The sequence below is a fragment of the Anolis sagrei genome, chromosome X (assembly GCF_037176765.1).
Source record: "Anolis sagrei isolate rAnoSag1 chromosome X, rAnoSag1.mat, whole genome shotgun sequence".
NCBI classification, from domain to species: Eukaryota; Metazoa; Chordata; class Lepidosauria; order Squamata; family Dactyloidae; genus Anolis; species Anolis sagrei.
In genome coordinates, this window is record NC_090034.1 from 74,125,003 (window position 1) to 74,144,271 (window position 19,269).

General features: G+C 44.5%; 1 protein-coding gene across 1 annotated transcript; it reads left to right on the top strand.

Annotated features, from left to right (window-relative positions):
- The first annotated feature begins 460 nt into the window (after nt 1-460).
- CXH1orf232 (chromosome X C1orf232 homolog) lies at nt 461-18,849 on the top strand. The gene is made up of 4 exons (XM_060783739.2): nt 461-1,647; nt 7,499-7,585; nt 13,855-13,952; nt 18,168-18,849. The coding sequence occupies exons 1-4, from the start codon at nt 1,561-1,563 to the stop codon at nt 18,460-18,462; spliced, it is 567 nt and encodes a 188-aa protein (XP_060639722.1). The 5' UTR covers nt 461-1,560; the 3' UTR covers nt 18,463-18,849.
- The last annotated feature ends 420 nt before the right edge of the window (nt 18,850-19,269 follow it).

A 19,269-nucleotide genomic window follows, 5' to 3' on the forward strand; every position in this document is an offset into this window, starting at 1 on the left:
CCCATCTACACTGCCATAGAATCCAGTTTCAGAATGCAAACTAATTGCATTGAACTGGATTATATGGCAACGTAGATTCATATGATCTAGTTCAATGCAGTTCGACCTGCATTATATGAGTCTACACTGACCATTATAATACAGTGACTTGCCTGAGGTCATGATGTCAGGTTGTGACCCCGGCAATTTCGTAGTCACAGTGCTTTTAGCCATGACTGCTCTCCAAAGGGCAAGGACCCTGTGTGCCACCCCATTGCCCTAAACGCTGCTATATCCAGGGTTCCTCATATGAGGGAGAGAGGCACATGTTGAAGCAACATTAGCAGAGGAAATATGGATCCAAGCATGGAGGGTGTCAAGAGCAGGACAAAAGCAACAGCCCTCAGTCAGTTAACAACTCGTGATCACATTACTCTGCCGGCCTGAGAATCAATAATACATTTACAGACATGTAAAGGCGGCAGACAGACCTCTGTCATTAGCCAAGGGGTTTGGGGCTGGGCTAAAAGCACGGTGGGTGATGGGAAGAGAAGCCTCCTTCCTTCCTTCCGTCCTACAACTCAGCGTGATTTGGGGCTCAACGGACAAAGTAAGCCACTTTTTGGGACAAAGCATAGGAAGCAAGGTATCAACCCTTTTCACTCGTGGTTTGCAAAAAGCAACTCAGGCTGGTGGGGAAAAGCTTTCTGTCTAAGACGGAAACTGGATCCATGAAGGAGAAGAACAGAGGCCTGAGAGGCTACCAGCCCTACGAAATAATTTAGCTGCCAGACGCTATTTTGAGCCTGTTGCCGAGCTACCACGTTCCAAAGCCCATTCTTGGGGGAGATCAGTTACAGGGTGCAGACAATGGCGTGTAATGCAAGAGCATAGCGGTGCGGGGATGAGGCTTCCCTAAGGACTCCAAAGCAGGAGAGAAGAGTCTGCCTGGGGTGAACTGGGGAGGGGGGCAGGGGTTGGACTTTCTCTATTGCCGTGTGAAGACACCCCTCTTGTGAAGATACGAGTCCTCTGTATGGAAAGAGGGCACAGCTTCCAAGCCTGGAGGTGTGAATAAGCCAGTAATAAATGTCCCAACTGTAGGATGGAGAAGAAGACAACTCATTGAGTTTCTGAAGAACCAGTCTGGTTCACAAGACACAGTGAGCGTCCATCAGTTACAGGGCCCTTCATTGAAGGAAACCATTGGCATTCTGGGTCAGCCATGGATCTGTTTCCTTTGTGTTCTTTGAGATGTACATTGGAGGCTCCTGAAATTTTAATGAAGACACCAGATCTGAGAAGGAGGCCGCTCATGACAGGTGTGAATTTGCAGGACGTACCAGCATCTGCTTGAGCGCCTGGTACCTTGGCTGAGTCTCCAAAGCGGATGAACATAGAGGTGGGATGGCAACCAGCCCTTAAACCATCAACGATTGGAAGAGAAAGCTACACCAAGGGCCGGGGTCTGTAGGACTTGAGACTGTCCAAACTTGGCATCTCACAAGGTTGCTTCGTGGGACGTGCTGCTTCTGGGAGAAGAACATAAGACCCGAAGAAGCTGAGTGGACAGTTGCCAGGATGACACAAGCATTTTGGAAGGTCTACAAGGCCAAAGTAATGCAGACCCTTGGTGGAGAGTCACAAGAAGAGGATCTTGAAGATGAGGTAGAGGAACTCTGCTGGGGCTCCTTTTTACTATCTCTCATTTAGTGGGGAGAAGCTTTCCCTCTAGAGAAGCATTCCTCAACTTGGTGCCCTCTGGAGATGTTGGACCCAAATGTCCATAATCCCCAACCAATACGGCTATGATGTCTGGAGATGAAGGCAGTTGTAAGCATGGTACAATTTGAAATCCTTAAACCGAAGTTAGCCAGTTGAGAGAAGAGGACCACAATTCTTTGTATGAGTGAGCTTAGACTGCATCTGCACTGTAGAATGAATATAGTTTGACACCACTTTAAGTGCCACGGCTCAGTGCTATGGAATCATGGGAGTACAAGGTCCTTAACCTTATTTTGAGCCTCCCAGGATTCCATAGCATTGAGACATGGCAGCAAAAGTGTTGTCAAACTATATTGGTTCATTAGTGTGGAGGCAGCCCTAGTTAATTCATCTGAATGGTTTTACTCCTGTTTAATTTTGTTCAAATTTGAATGAGATGGAAAAAATAGTTTGAATGAAAGAAAAGCGTAATTTTTAAAATGTTGATCAGTGTTGTACTTTTGGGTATGTATCTTAGGATATATCTTCTTCTTCTGCCCAAACGTGCACACCCAGGGAACACCCTTTATTCAGATGACACTTGCACCTGTAGTTTTTGTAACTGATTGCATGAAAGTATGAAACACTTAAACTGATCTGCTGGCAGAGAGAGATCTAAATGTTTTATCTGTTTAGAGCAGTGTTTCTCAACCTGGGGGTCAGGAACCCTGGAGGCGGGTTTCAAAGGGGTCGCCAAAGACCATCAGAAAACACATATTTCTGATGGTCTTAGGAACTCTTTTGGCAGAGAAGGCTGAAGATCTCTCTGCCTGTCCTTCTCTTCCTTTTTGGTGTTGGTGAACTACAACTCCCAGAATTCAAAAACAGCCAATCCTCCCCCAAACCCCACCAGTACTGAGTGTTGGCCATGTAGGTATGTGCCAAATTTGATGGGATCTGTTGTGGGCTGGGTTCAGAGTGCTCTTTGATTGTAGGTGAACTATAATTGCCAGCAACTACAATTCCCAAATGTCAAGGTCTATTTCTCCCAAACTCCACCAGTGCTCACATTTGGGCATATTAAGTATTCGTACCAAGTTTGAGTCCACAGTATTCTCTGGAAGTAGGTGAACTACAATTCCAAAACTCAAGGTCAATGCCCACCAAACCCTTCTAGTATTTTCTGTTGGTCATGGGAGTTCTGTGTGCCAAGTTTGGTTCAATTCTATTGTTGGTGGAGTTCAGAATGCTCTTTGATTGTAGGTGAACTATAAATCCTGACAACTACAACTCCCAAATGACAAAATCAATCCCCCACTCAACCCCACCAGTATTCAAATTTGGGCATATCAGGAATTTGTGCCAAATTTGGTCTAGTGAATGAAAATACATCCTGCATATCTGATATTTACATTACAATTCATAACAATAGCTTGAGGGGCTTCAGCCCCCCCCCCCCCCCGAAATTCTCATGGTGGTTCGCGAAAAGGCCTTACTGGTGCATTATTTAAACTGTTATGTTTATTCATATCATGATCTGATCACCATGCTCAATATATCTCATATGCATGGGGGTATTGGGGTAATGATACAAAAGGTTTGCTAGGCTAGACCCTCTTTCACTCAGACTCAGCCCCCCCCCCCCCGAAACTCAGCCCTCCCAACCCCCCCCCCCCCGAAAAAATTCAGCCCCCCCTCCCCCCCGAAACGAAATCCTGGCTACGGGCCTGGTTGGTGGAGTTCAGAATGTTATAGGTTAACTATACATTCCAGCAACTACAACTCCCAAATGACAAAATCAGTGAATGCAAATACATCCTGCATATCAGATACTTACATTACGATTCATAACAGTAGCAAAATTACACAGTTAAGAAGTAGTAACAAAAATAATGTTATGGTTGGGGATCACCACAACATGAGGAACTGTTTTAAGGGGTTATGGCATTAGGAAGATACTAGGGCTGGGCGGTTTCGTTCGTTAATTTCATAATTCATTATTAATTCGTATTTAAATTAGCTTACGATCTGATATTGAGCCATGCAGGAATAGTGTGAGGAGTAAATTAGATTCGAAACAATTTTTTCAATTTATTTCGTTATTTTTTCGAAATTATTTCGTAATTTTTTCGTAATTATTTCGTAATTATTTTCGCATGTCTGGTGCAAGTTTTATAGTTGTTGTTTGTTTTATTACAACAACAGTCAACAACAGAGGGAGAGGGAAGCTTCAGAAGTTCCCCCTGTCCCATTTGGAGCTTTTTTTAGCATATTGCGCATTCGCGTCCGCCATTAACGAATCGATTCGAAATTAACGAAATTTCGTAAATAACGAAATTTTGAAATCTCAAAATTTCGGAAGTATTTAGAATTTGGAAACGCTAGCGTCCCCTGGAAACGAATCGAGTTTAGAAACAAAATTTTCCGTGGTTACCCAGCCCTAGAAGATACTAGAGGACCACTGGTTTAAACTGTAGCCCACAAAAAACAAAATGACCAGAGGAGGGCAGTACAACTCTTATAACTTAAGACAGAGTTCACCAAGTTCTAAAAGGGTGGATGGGGCAGTATAGGAAGACCCGAATGAACTGTTTTTGAACCCTGATTTCTCATCACTGTCCCAGGAAGCAATGATTCTTAATAGCATTGTGTACATTTTGTAATAATGTGTATGACCCAGCTGATTTCCAAAGTTTACACCTCTCCCAGTCATCGGCTCTGGACCTTTCCTCCCAAGTCCTTTACTATTGCAAAACAACTTTTTAAAAAACGTATTTACTCCAGAATACCTCCAGATGCAGTCTAGAGATTGTGGAGGGCATTTCCTCCATATTTGGAGACCCACTGGGGCCCCAAGGGGTCAAAAACACCCCCCCCCCCAAATGGATTTTTTCCCTTTGAAATGTTCTAAAACAGTGGTTCTCAACCTTCCTAATCCCGTGACCCCTTAATAGAGTCCCCCATGTTGTGGTGACCCCCAACCATAACATTGTTTTTGTTGCTACTTCATAACAGTCATTTTTTACTACTGTTATAAATCATAATGTAAATATCTGATATGCAGGATGTATTTTCATTCACTGGACCAAACTGGGCGCAAATACCCAATACACCCAAATGTGAATGCTAGTGGGGTTGGGGGAGGATTGATTTTGTAATTTGGGAGTTATAGTTGCTGGGATTTATAGTTCACCTACAATCAAAGAGCATTCTGAACTCCACTAACGATGGAATTGAATCAACTTTGGCATACAGAACTCCCATGACCAATGGAAAACACTGGAAGGGTTTGGTGGGCACTGACCTTGAGTTTGGGAGTGGTAGTTCACCTACATCCAGAGAGCACTGTGGACTCACACAATGGTGGATCTGGACCAAACTTGGCACGAATACTCAATATGCCCAAACATGAACACTGGTGGAGTCTGGGGAAAATAGAATAGACCTTGACATTTGTGGGTTGTAGTTGCTGGGATTTATAGTTCACCTACAATCAAAGAACATTCTGAACTCCACCTACGATAGAATTGGCTCAAACTTCCCACATGGAATCGCCATAACCATCAGAAAATACTGTGTCTTCTGATGGTCTTTGGCGACCCCTCTGACACCCCCTCACGACCCCCTCAGGGGTCCCGACCCCCAGGTTGAGAAACACTGTTCTAAAATGTCCATGAAATGCATTTCCAACTGATTTTTCAGGCTGCAAAGGTCAATTGGAGCCCCACAGAGGCCTTTCTGATCCCCAAAATGTGGTGGAAATGCTTAAGCAGCTGGGGGGGGGGGGGGGAGTAAGGGTGGCTGAGGCCAGGAATTGTGGGAATTTAAGTCCAAAACACCTACAGGGCCAAAGTTTGCGCCTGCCTGCTCTATATATTCTAGAGGTGCTTTGGGTCATTGTTATTGTTGTTATTGATGTTGTTAGTCCAATATGGTTTGATCTGACTGGCAGTTGCTCTTCTGTGTCTTGGAAAGAGAGATGCTCCATCTATAGCAGTGTTTCCCAACCTGGGGGTCGGGACCCCCATGGGGGTCGCGAGGGGGTGTCAGAGGGGTCACCAAAGACCATCAGAAAACATAGTATTTTCTGTTGGTCATGGGGGTTCTGTGTGGAAAGTTTGGTCCAATTCTATCGGTGGGGTTCAGAATGCTATTTTATTGTGGGTGAACTATAAATCCCAACAATTACAACTCCCAAATGGCAAGGTCTATTTTCTCCACACTCTACCAGTGTTCACATTTGGGCATGTTGAGTATTTGTGCAAGGTTTGATCCAGATCCATCATTGCTTGAGTCCACAGTGTTCTCTGGATGTAGGTGAACTACAACTCCCAAACTCAAGGTCAATGCCCACAAAACCCAGTGTTTTCTGTTGATCATGGGAGTTCTTTGTGCCAAGTTCGGTTTAAATCCATCGCTGGTGGAGTTCAGAATGCTTTTTGATTATAGGTGAACTATAAATCCCAGCAACTACAACTCCCAAATTACAAAATTAGTCCTCCCCCCAACCCCACTAGCATTCACATTTGGGTATATTGGGTATTTGTGCTCAATTTAGTCCAGTGAATGAAAATATATCCTGCATATCGGATATTTACATTACGATTTATAACCGCACAAAAATGACAGGTATCAAGTAGCAACGAAAACAATATTATGGTTGGGGGTCACGACAACATATGGAACTGCACGGCATTAGCAAGGTTGAGAACCACTGATCTATAGTGCCATATATTGCACTTTGAAACTGCATTTGCACTATATCGGTCTACACACTGACTATTAAATGCAGCTTCAAACTGTATCAATGGTAGTGTAGATAGACCCTAGTCCTTCCTGTTCCAAGCTCTTGGGATCAAATTCAGGAGCTGTAAGCCAGAGATGAGAAACTTCTACTCTGACCTTAAGGTAGGTAAAGGCTCTTCACCATTCTTTCATGGCTTCTGGTTGTCACCAGTTGGAGAATCAAGCACCCCCTCCTTTAATATCCATAAGATAAAGGTATGCACTTAGGACATAATTTGAATGTTGTCTCATGGAACCAAGCTCTCCACTCTGAAGGCAATTTGCAAGCTATTGCATGAAACATGACCATGCAAGTTAGTTTGCAGGTTGTACATATTTTATACCTGATGGGAAATTGTCCATATTGATGAGACTTATCCCTCTGCATTCTCCGTTTGAGAGTGAGAACAGTATAGTGGCTTGAACATTGGACAACTTTGGGAAAACAGGGCTAGGATCCCCTTGGTCAACTCAAAACTTCCTCAACCTCAGAAGAAAGCAAAAGCAATCTCCCTCTAACAGGTTCTGCCAAGAAAAACCTGTGATTGGGTTGTTTTAGCATTGCCAAACATTGGAAATGACTTGAAGGCCGAGAGTGATAATAATGCTCACTTCACTTATTTATTCATTTACAATATTTATATTCCGCCTTTCTCACCCAAAGGGGACTCACAAAACGCAAATACAGCAAACATTCAATGCCGTTATACAATGACAAGACAGACAACTGTAAATAGATAGAGGTATATTTAGGCTTTCCCATCTTCAGTATCTTGGAGGCTGTTCTCAGTTCCAGCTCTTTCCCTTGCCCACTTATGGATGTGCTCCCCTAGCCCTTTCTAAAGTACAAGTCAAACAGTAGATCAAGGCAGGCCTTCCAGATTTTGTTGGGAGTTCATCTCCCATCATCTCCAACCAGATCGCTAATGTGTGGAGGAAGGAGAGCTAGAATTATCCAATGCCTGACCACAGATCAACCACTCCTTTCATCAGTGTGTTGGTATCTCTCCTCTGTCAATTTATTTTTCAGAGAGAGAGTCCTGAAATGATGGAAACTACAGATTCAACACTGCTGACAGAGGAAGGGTCCAACCCTGTTTCTCAACTGGCACGAAGGGTAAGGACTGGCCATCGTTTCTATTCAGAGTGAAATTTGGTTTTAAGTCTCTGAAACTGAGCACAAACTGAGTTCAAATTGGGTTTGTATTTATTTATTTACAGTGTTTATATTATGCCCTTCTCACCCCATAGGGGACTCAGGGCAGACCACAGAACACATACATGGCAAACATTCAACAGACAGGACAGACAACAGATAGAGGACTATGTCAGCATTTTCCCCAACTTTGGTGTTCTGGAGGTTGTGCTCGATTCCGGCTACAAGGGGGTGCTGTTGCTACATCCTCTATGACGAAGAGCCCTTAATCATAGACGTCCTCCTTTCTTTGATTGCTGGCATTTTCTGGTATTTCCTTTTTGTGGTGCCATAAAATACCTCCCCGCTGAAGCTGTGCCTAATTTCTCTACTCACAGCTCACAGCTGTTTTCGAACTGCTTAGGTGGACAGTGAGCTGGGCTGAAGGTCGGGTGCTCACCTCGACCCAGGCTTCGAACTGTCAACCTTTTGATTGGTGTGATCTGTTGCTGCTGGTGATTAACCAGCTTTAGGAAATACATTAGGCAGTCCTCAAGTTACACACAAGATAGGTTCTGTAGATTTGTTCTTAAGTTGAATTTGTATGTAATTTGGAACAAACATTTACTTCATTTTTACCCTGCCTTTCTCACCCGAGGAGACTCAAGTACATTTTTTTAGGTGCAACTCCAGCCAAATAGTTATATATATAAAAGCTTTGTACTCCATTAGACATGCCAAGATGAACACAATTTTGCACTGTAGTCAGACATTTTTTTTGTTTGGAGGCAAAGGGCAAGGTGCAGTCTTCATGTAGTAATGGGCTGAATTGCTAACTGAACCTTGTACTTCGGGTGCTTCGATGATATTTCAAGTGATGTTTTAAATCTGTCTGCAATGCTAGAAATTGGAGGACTGAAGGAACATGTCATGGCAGTGCACAATTCTTATTTGGGAGGTTCAGTGTCCTCATGTCCCCCTCCAGAGTAATATCCCTAACTTTTCTAACTGGGGAGAGGATTGGGTTCTTCATCTCAGTCAAGAGCTACAGGGGCAGGGAAATGTGTTTTGGTCTATTTCCTAGTTAAGCAAAGACCTCCTGGCCTGAAATAGCTTCCTCTTCCCTCAGTGACATTTCCTCACACGCCTCTAGACAGTTTAAAAATAAAAGACGTTTACAATTTTAAAAAAATTACATGGCAGTGTAATTGTGCACAGAGGTATGTGCAGTCCTGCAAGATCTTGCAATGAGCTGACATGGCTCTCCAACAGCAAGCAGATGGAGCAGCCTGCTTTAGGAAATACAGGCAGTCCCCAAGTTACACACAAGATAGATTCTATAGATTGGTTCTTAAGTTGAATTTGTATGTAATTTGGAACAAGTACATCTTTTAGGTGCAACTCCAGTTAAATATCTATATACGAGGGTTATCCGGAGAGGAAGGTTACAAGATTTGTTTAAAAATACAAAGAATCAATATCTATATAAATAAAAATGTAATGTTCGTTTGTGGGATTAACGTAACTCAAAAACCACTGGACAAATTTATTTATTTATTTACTTTATTTATTTACTTTGCTTATATACTGCTGTTCTCAGCCCAGGGGCGACTCACAGCAGTGTACAACATAGAAACAGGTTCAAATTCAAGACACAGTCTAAAATAATCAATCTAGCATTCACCAAAAACATCATCATCAAAAACATCATCAATAATACAAAAGCCATTCCACGTCGTCTCATCGTCTAAACCACAATCCAGTGTCATTTTCCGTTATTCCATTCCTGTCGTCATTACCAATTATTGCACTTCTTGTTCGAACGCTTTCTTGAACAGCCAGGTCTTTAATTTCCTGCGGAATATCAACAGAGAAGGGGCCTGTCTGATGTCCACGGGAAGGGTGTTCCACAGCCGAGGAGCCACCACCGAGAAGGCCCTATCTCTCGTCCCCGCCAGGCGTGCCTGTGACGCAGGCGGGATCGAGAGCAGGGCCTCCCCGGACGATCTCAAAGTCCTGGTGGGCTCGTAGGTCGAGATGCGGTCAGAAAGGTATCTTGGGACGGAACCGTTTAGGGCTTTATAGGCCAACGCCAGCACCTTGAATTGAGCCCGGTAGCAAATCGGCAGCCAGTGGAGCTGGTACAACAAGGGCGTTGTATGCTCCCTGCGTCCCGCTCCTGTTAGTAACATGGCTGCCGCACGTTGGACCAATTGAAACTTCCGGGCCATCTTCAAGGGCAACCCCACGTAGAGAGCGTTGCAGTAGTCTAAGCGGGATGTAACCAGAGCGTGGACTACCGTAGCCAAGTCAGACTTCCTGAGGTACGGGCGCAGCTGGCGCACGAGCCTAAGCTGTGCAAATGCTCCCCTGGTCACCACCGAGAGCTGGGGCTCCAGGCTCAGCGATGAGTCCAGGATCACACCCAAATTGACACCAAATTTGGACACAAGATACCTCTCAGGCCAACGAGTGACCATCACTCATAAAAACACTAAAAAACATAGCAGAAGGGACTTAAAAAGCCAAAAACCAAAAAAAACCATTACAACAACTGCAAAACTACATATATACACACACATATACACAAAACACAAATATATACACACACAAAACACATATACACAGACTAGGCCACAGCAACGCGTGGCAGGGCACAGCTAGTATTGTAATAAAACTTACATGGACTGTAGCATAGGTATTACATTATTTTTCCACATAATCACCATTCAGTTCAATACATTTTGTCATCCGTGGGATGAGTTTTTGATGTCTGTGTCATAGAAGTTTCCCTCTGCCTTTTTCAGCCAGTTCGTCACTTTGATTTTCAGCTTGTCATCGTCGAAAAAGTGTTTTTCACCCAGGTGTTCCTTCAATTTAGTGAACAGATTATAGTCACTAGGTGTGAGATCAGGGCTGTGAGAGGGGTGGCTTCAAACATCCCAATTTTGTGTTACATGAGCGGTGTGCAGACGTACATTGTCATGAAGAAGACAGACTCCCACCATCAGCATCCCACAATGTTTATTTTGGAGGACTCTGTGAAGTTTTTTTCGTAGTCTCACAATATATTCCGTACCCATTTTTTCCACATGCTGTCTTGACATGACGTCCTCTCCATAAACTGAAACCATTTTGTGATGAATCACAGCAGAGTTTATGCCCTTAGCATTTAGGTAGCATATTACAGCGCAAACCTCGCACTTGGAGGAAAACGGAATAAGGACGCGCATCTCTAACCTTCACCACAATGCCAATCGATGAGCTACTGACTACTGGCACTGCTCGTTCACTTCTGCTGGCTTCCTGCTACATGGCAGTGAGACTGACTTCTCACGTGAAAATTCCCCACAAGAGCTATGTGCCTTGTAACGTTACTTTCCAGATAACCCTTGTATATAAGCCTTGGAGAACATAGGGAAGGGTTCACAACACCCCTGTGCTGTTTGTTTTGCTGTCTGTGTCCGTGTTCAGAAGATTTCATCTCACTTTCTGTCCCTGTGATCATTAGATTTTGAAAAAAAAATTGGCTTGTGGAAACAAGGATTGGTGATAAAACTTCAGCAGAGACCCCTTTTCGCCACGATAACTCTTTCAGGAGTGGATTTCCCTTCCTAGGGCTAGATTTTACTCACTTCCTGTTGTCTCAGTCCTGTTCTTAATGAGGAGTAATTTGTAAGTCGGGTGTTTGTTTTCAACTACATTTAGCATCTTATCTCACCTCACCCCCTTTAAAGCAGTTATAATCCATTTAGGTAATGGAAAGTGACAGAGTTCATCCCATGACGCAAGGGGACTTCCTGTTTGCACCCCTCACAATTAGGTGTTCAAATGTTAAGAAAAGTCTCCAAAAAGGTGAGGGGGAAAGAAGATGATCTGGGATCATCTCAGGAGCTTCAGATACATTTATTTATTTATTTATTTATTTATTTATTTATTTATTTATAATTCAAACTTATATGCCGCCACTCCCCTGGGGCTCGGAGCGGCTTACAAGAACAGGCTAAAATCTAACACAATTTAAAAACAATTTAAAAACAGCAATATCAGAGATCAAAGGCTTGTTGAAACAGATATGTCTTACATGCCCTACAGAAAGCTGATAGGTCCCGCAAGGCCTTCAGGTGGCAGAGTATTCCAGAGTGATGGTGCCACTGCTGTGAAGGCTCTGCGTCTGGTTGCTGTTAGATGCAAGGTCTTGACACTGGGAATTTCCAGTAGATCTTGGTCCTCAGAACGGAGGGATCTCTGGGGTTGGTAGGGGGTGAGGCGGTCCCTCAGATACATCGGCCCCAGACCATGCAAGGCCTTAAAGGTGAGTACCATCACTCAATTGGTAACCAATGCAGCTGTAGTAAGATTGGTGTTATGTGGCATCTCATCGGAATTCGCGCAAGAAGCCGAGCAGCTGCATTTTGTACCAACTTGAGCTTCCAGATCACCGACAGAGGAAGGCCAATGTAGAGGGTGTTACAGTAGTCCAGTCTTGAGATGACCGTGGCCTGGATCACCGTAGCTAAGTCGTCCCTGGACAGGTAGGGGGCCAGCCGTCTAGCCTGCCGCAGGTGAAAAAAGGCGGTTCTGCTAACGGCGGAGACCTGGGCCCCATCGTCAGCAGAGGGTCCAAAAGGACTCCCAGACTCTTTACCAATGATGACGGGCGTAGCGCCTCGCCATCCAGGGTAGGCAGCTGGATGTCCCCACTGCCCGGTTGACCCAGCCATAGGATCTCCGTCTTTGCTGGATTCACCCTCAACCTGCTGGCACGCAGCCATCCAGTAACGGCCTCGAGGCACTGATGAAAATAATCGGGTACAGAGTCTGGTCTGCCCTCCATCCTCAGCACCAGCTGAGTGTCATCAGCGTACTGGTAACAGTCAAGCCCAAAACCTCAAACCAGCTGAGCAAGTGGTCGCATATAGATGTTAAACAACAGAAGGGAGAGAATGGCCCCCTGAGGAACCTCACAAGATAGAGGGGACCTCTCAGAGACCAGGCCTCCCCTCTCCACTCGCTGTCCACGGTTGTGAAGAAAGGAGGACAGCCAATTTAAAGCTGCAGCAAGGCAGTGGGTCAAAAGATTGTGGTCGACTGTGTCAAATGCTGCTGTGAGATCCAATAACACAAGCAGCGCTGACCCGCCCTGGTCAAGCTGGCATCGAAGGTGATCCGTGATGGAGACCAGCACAGTCTCTGTCCCATTCCCCGCACGGAAGCCGGACTGGAAGGGATCTAGTCCGGCTGTGTCATCTAAGAATTGCTGCAACTTCTCCGCTGCTGCCCGCTCAATCACCTTGCCCAGGAACGAGAGGTTCGAAACTGGGCGGTAACTGGAGGGAACCGAACAATCTAAGTCTGATATTCCATTTCTAAAGTACCAAAAACACATGCGATGAGAGCTGCCAGAATCGCCCGCATTGAATCGAATAGGATTACATGGGCAAATGGGCTTTCCTTTGTAGTAAAATACTGTGGTTGCACTTTTTACAAGAACTAGGTTTCCATAACACAAACAAACAAATGCATAGTAGTTTGACACACAGCAGCCTTCACATTGAAGTTTGCTCATACAAGGCTTCTCTCACACAGAGGTTTACCTCACACTCCTCAGGATGACATTAGCTTTGGCCCACAGACTTCGGCCTGTTCACTCTCCTCAGGACGATACTAGCTTTGGGCCACTGACTTTTAACAGGTTTTGGCCTACTCACTCTTTCAGTGCTTCACTCACACTTTTGTAATCAAAAACAGCTAGTTAATTTTTAATATTTCTGATACTAGCATTGTCCATAGATGCCTCCTAGGTCATGTGCTCAGCATGATTGCATGGAGCGCTGTTACCTTCCCGCCAGAACGGTACCTATTGATCTACTCATATTTGCATGTTTTCGAACTGTTAGGTTGACAGAAGCAGGGGCTACCAGCAGGAGCTCACCCCACTCCTTTCAGTCAGCAAGTTCAGCAGCTCAGTGGTTTAACCCACTGCGCCACCATGGCTCCTGAAAATGTGAAGGAACAGGTAAACCAGGAAATTCAGATGATGCGATAAGTTATGAATACAGAACATAGTGATTTGCAAGACTACAGGGCAAGTCCCTAGGTTCACTATTATTCATAGTTTCAGGTATTCACATGGAGTCTTGGAACGGATCTCTCAGGTATATATAAAATCTCTCAGGGTTTTTCTTTTGCTATCCTTGGTGCTGCCGACAACCCATTTCCATTCCCTCCTCTCCCCCCTTGATCTGCAGGTCCAAGGAGCTGGAGCCAAGAGCTGGAGGACTGTATCATCCTTGTTCAGCCGGGAAGATGAGCATAAACTGCTGGCCTCTGAGCCTTGTGCTGACCAGTAAGACAAATCTTTCCATCATTTCCCCCTACCATACATGAGATGGGATAAGATGGTGTGTTGTGTCCTTTTGCTACTGTTGCAGCATTTTTTTGAATACTACCCCCGCCCCCCGGCCAAGCACAGTTATTTGAACAGGAATTTATAACCTTGTGTATTTTCACAATAGCTTTGCTGATTGGCTATAGAAAACAGCATTACATCACCGAGGACAACCCTATGATGCATATTCATCAAGTCCTAATCCAGATAAGAAGGAATTAACATAAAATTAGGAATGAATATTTTTATGCAATTAAGACCTTTTCTGGCTGGATCTATTGGAAATTCCATAACCTATTGGAAATAAATGCACCATAACCTTATTGAAAAGGTAAAAATAATGTCACACCTGTTTGGCAGATGTGAATCTCCATGAACATGTGGACACCATCTTTTGAAAACCACAAGCTTGACCTTGTTAGAAGTCAACTCTTTGAACAAGTGATATTCATAAGCATTCATGTAATGGCACACAGGTAACTCAGCTGTTAGACTGAAGAACCATATCTTTAAACTTATTTATTTATCATGTCAGTAGCAACCAGATAGTTGTATTACATTTTTAACATTTTTTTAACAAACAGACAAAACAGAGTTTGCAAGTTTGGTAATTGATTAAATGTCCTTTGACCAGTATCTGGCCACTTGGAGCGCCTCTGGTGTTGCTGCAAGAAGGTCCTCCATTGTGCATGTGGCGGGGCTCAGGTTGCATTGCAGCAGGTGGTCAGTGGTTTGCTCATCTCCACACTCGCATGTCGTGGATTCCACTTTGTAGCCCCATTTCTTGAAGTTGGCTCTGCATCTCGTGGTGCCAGAGCGCAGTCTGTTCAGCGCCTTCCAAGTCGCCCAGTTTTCTGTGTGCCCAGGGGGGAGTCCCTCATTTAGTATCAGCCATTGATTGAGGTTCTGGGTTTGAGCCTGCCACTTTTGGACTCTCGCTTGCTGAGGTGTTCCAGCGAGTGTCTCTGTAGATCTTAGAAAACTATTTCTTGATTTAAGTCGTTGACGTGCTGGCTGATACCCAAACAGGGGATGAGCTGGAGATGTCTCTGCCTTGGTCCTTTCACTATTGGCCACTTCCCGGCGGATGTCAGGTGGTGCGATACCAGCTAAACAGTGTAATTTCTCCAGTTGTGTAGGGCGCAGACACCCTGTGACGATGCGGCATGTCTCATTAAAAGCCACATCCACTGTTTTAGCGTGGTGAGATGTGTTCCACACTGGGCATGCATACTTTAAACTGCCAAGGATAAAGACATGCCAATACAAAAATATATTTGGTTAGCAGAGGATGGTTGCTTCTTTGAAGTAGTAATTGCTGTTGCCCAAAAAAATATACACTCCCTTGAAATCTTTTAGTTTAAAATATGCACTCAGAGATAAAACAAAGTCTTCTTTGAAAAATAACATAGGTTTACTCATTAACAACTTGTATTAATTCACGATATAAGCCAATTTCTTATTAAAGTTCAATAGACAACAGGATGTAGGTTTCTCTCTGTGTTGAGTACACAGGGTATCATTCAATCAATAGTCTTTAGGTATAGTTGTACTCACTGAAGTCCATAAGTCAAACTGTATCCATTAAAGCAGGGGTACTCAAACTTTTTAAACAGAGGGCCAGGTCACAGTCCCTCAAACTGTTGGAGGACCGGATTATAATTTGAAAAAAGCATGAATGAATTCCTATGCACATGGCACGTATCTTATTTGTAGTGCAAAAGACATTTAAAAACAATATTTAAAATGAAGAACAATTTGAACAAATATAAACTTATTAGTATTTCAATGGGAAGTGTGGGCCTGCTTTTGGCTGATGAGATAGGATTGTTGTTATTGTTGTGTGCTTTCAAGTCGTTTCAGACTTAGGTTGACCCTGAGTGAGGGCCGGGTAAATGACCTTGGAGGGCCATATCCGGCCCCCGAGCCATAGTTTGAGGACCCCTGCATTAAAGTCTCTAAACAGCAACCTGCTTTCATTGAAGACAAATGCAAACATCCACCTCCACTGAGGTGGGAAGTGATCACACCCACCTCCAATGAGGTGTTCAGCAAACTGAATACAAAATGGAGTTCTAAGTCTAAACATGTGCAGTATAATCACATGCCTATAACTCCTCCCATGGAGCCCCCGGTGGCGCAGTGGGTTAAACGCCTTTGCCGGCAGGACTGAAGACCAACAGGTCGCAGGTTCGAATCCGGGGAGAGGTGGATGAGCTTCCTCTAACAGCTCCAGCTCCTCATGCGGGGACATGAGAGAAGCCTCCCACAAGGATGATAAAAACATCAAATCATCCGGGTGTTCCCTGGGCAACGTCCTTGCAGACGGCCAATTCTCTCACACCAGAAGTGACTTGCAGTTTCTCAAGTCGCTCCTGACACGACCAAAAAAAAAAAAAAAAACTCCTTCCACACCAAAGAGGTAAGTCAAACTTGCAAATCAACATACACATAGAATACAGGTTAGCAAATATATCTATTAACAAATGAACAGTGAAAGGCTTGTTGCGCTAAGCGTATTTCAGTGAAGTCCAGAGCAGAAGACACAATAACATTGCACTCAGGCAAGAGGAAAAAGAACAGAAAAAACGTTACTCTTATCAGCAGAGTTAAAACATAAACTTGCAATGTTGTAAACAAAAACAAGCATTGCAACAAACTTAATCGTCCTTGTAAGCAATACAGAATAAAGCTTCTTCATCTGCATCCTTTTTTTTTGTTTTGTTTTTTTGCCATGTCTGGAGCGATTTGAGAATTTGCAAGTCGCTTCTGGTGTGAGAGAATTGGCCGTCTGCAAGGACATTGCCCAGGGGACGCCTGGATGATTTTGATGTTTTTATCATCCTTGTGGGAGGCTTCTCTCATGTCCCCGCATGAGGAGCTGGAGCTGATAGAGGGAGCTCATCAGCGCTATCCCTGGATTCGAACCTGCGATCTGTCGGTCTTCAGTCCTGCCGGCACAGGGATTTAACCCACTGCGCCACCGGGGGCTCCTATCTGCATCCACATGAGAGAGCAGTAGAAATGGTTGAGCAAAATGCCTGAGCAAAGGCTCCTCAGAGCAAAAGCTAAACTGTATTCTAAAAACCATACAGTTATACCTCACTGGGTGTGGTTGTAGTTTTTGTTTTTTTTTGGTCGTGTCAGGAGCGACTTGAGAAACTGCAAGTCGTTTCTGGTGTGAGAGAATTGGCTGTCTGCAAGGACGTTGCCCAGGGGGCGCCCGGATTATTTTGATGTTTTTATCATCCTTGTGGGAGGCTTCTCTCATGTCCCCGCATGAGGAGCTGGAGCTGATAGAGGGAGCTCATCCGCGCTCTTCCTGGATTCGAACCTGCAACCTGTTGGTCTTCAGTCCTGCCGGCACAGGGGTTTAACACACTGCGCCACCAGGGGCTCCTATCTGCATCCACATGAGAGAGCAGTAGAAATGGTTGAGCAAAATGCTTGAGCAAAGGCTCCTGAGAGCAAAAGCTAAACTGTATTCTAAAAACCATACAGTTATACCTCACTGGATGTGGTTGAAACTTACTAGTTTTTTTTTTTTTGGTCGTGTCAGGAGCGACTTGAGAAACTGCAAGTCGTTTCTGGTGTGATTTTGATGTTTTTATCATCCTTGTGGGAGGCTCCCCGCATGAGGAGCTGGAGCTGATAGAGGGAGCTCATCTGCGCTCTCCCTGGATTCGAACCTGCGACCTGTTGGTCTTCAGTCCTGCCGGCACAGGGGTTTAACCCACTGCGCCACCGGGGGCTCTAACTTACTAGTTGACCTACATTAACAGCTGCACATAATAATTAACAGGTTTTCTTTAACACACACATACTTGATCCTGTTACAACTCACTGTAACAAGGTTCGGGAGGTTGCTATTTCCAACAGATTCGAACCAAGCAGAGAGAAAGGAATGTAAATCTTATCACAAGTTCTTTCAAATTTCTTTGCTCATACATCTCTGTGCTTCCTAAATTGCCTTGACAGAGAGGAGAACACAGCTTTCTCCTCTCTGTGGCTTTTTGAATTGCCTCAAAACGGGAACACACGTGGCATCTAGCTTCACCCTCTTTTCCTCAAACAGAAATGTAAAATGACAATGCGATCACTGCTCTCACTGAGGCAGCAAAAAGTATTTGGCCAGATTTCTTCACCCTTCAGTTTTTCTTTCCTTGCTTCCAGCCCTTTAGCAGCAAAACCGGAGGAGGATTCTGCCTCCGAGAGGAGGACCGCTGGCCTTTGGGACGTCTTTGCTTCTAAGTGGCAGCAGCCTTCAGGCCTGGAGAAGATGGTGGACCCCCAAGAGCCGTCCGCCAGGGGCAGATCAGGAGAAATGGTGGTCGAGGAGGAGGAGGAAGCTGGTGGCACCGGCCAGGACAACGACCTCCGAGAAGCTGAAGGGATGGCCTTCAAATGGAGCTTCCTGACCAACAAACTGGCTGAGATGAAGAACAGAAGCGTCTCCAAGAGCAACTAGGACAGATGCAGAAAGGACAGACTTCTGATGCTATGCTGTCTTTCCAGCAGAGGACAAGGACTGTCGCCTTTCCCCCAGTAACTCTTCCATAGAAGAACGTTGTGTGATGTGGAGGATCTGGGCCATTGTATTAACCATCACAATGTTAGGATACTGTCCTCTTTGCACCCCCCTTTCCATGTGTGCCCCATGTTTCCAATGCTATCATTCCCTCTCCCCTTGCCCTCCCCATCTTCTTCATAAGACTGTTCTTCAAATTATATATGTATGTATGGTCCAGGAAAGGCCGAGAAAGGGCTAGGCCAATTTCCTTATCACTTTCCATGCCTAGATGATGTTTCGGAATACACTATGGCAAGATGTGTTGCCACCAGAGGCAAAGGTCAATATGGTTTGTTGTTATTTATTCACTATCGTCAACATCAACTTTTGGCAATTTTGTGAATGAGACCCAGCACCAGTAGCCCAAAGTTATAAAAAGATCAAAAAAACACAGACCAATGTTATATCTTCCATAGGAGGCTTTTCTTTGTAGTAAAATGATACGGTTGCACTATTTACAAGATTTCCACAAAACAAATAAACAAATACAGAGTAGCTTTACATGCAGCAGCCTTCACACTGGATCTTTTTCACACAAGGCTTCTCTAACACAGAGGTTTACCTCACTCTACTCAGAAATGCACTACTGACTCAGGCTTCGGCCTACTTACTCTCCTCAGGACAACACTAGCTTTGGCCCGCTGACTCTAAGAGGCTTCACCCTACTACCTCTTTCAGTGCTTGACTTACACTTTTATAATAAAA

Coding starts and splice junctions, on each gene's coding strand:
- CXH1orf232 (XM_060783739.2), top strand. CDS start 1,561: ATGACACAAGCATTTTGGAAGGTCTACAAGGCCAAAGTAATGCAGACC. Junction 1,648..7,498: donor AAGAGGATCTTGAAGATGAG/GTAGAGGAACTC, acceptor TTTATTTTTCAG/AGAGAGAGTCCTGAAATGAT. Junction 7,586..13,854: donor TTTCTCAACTGGCACGAAGG/GTAAGGACTGGC, acceptor CTTGATCTGCAG/GTCCAAGGAGCTGGAGCCAA.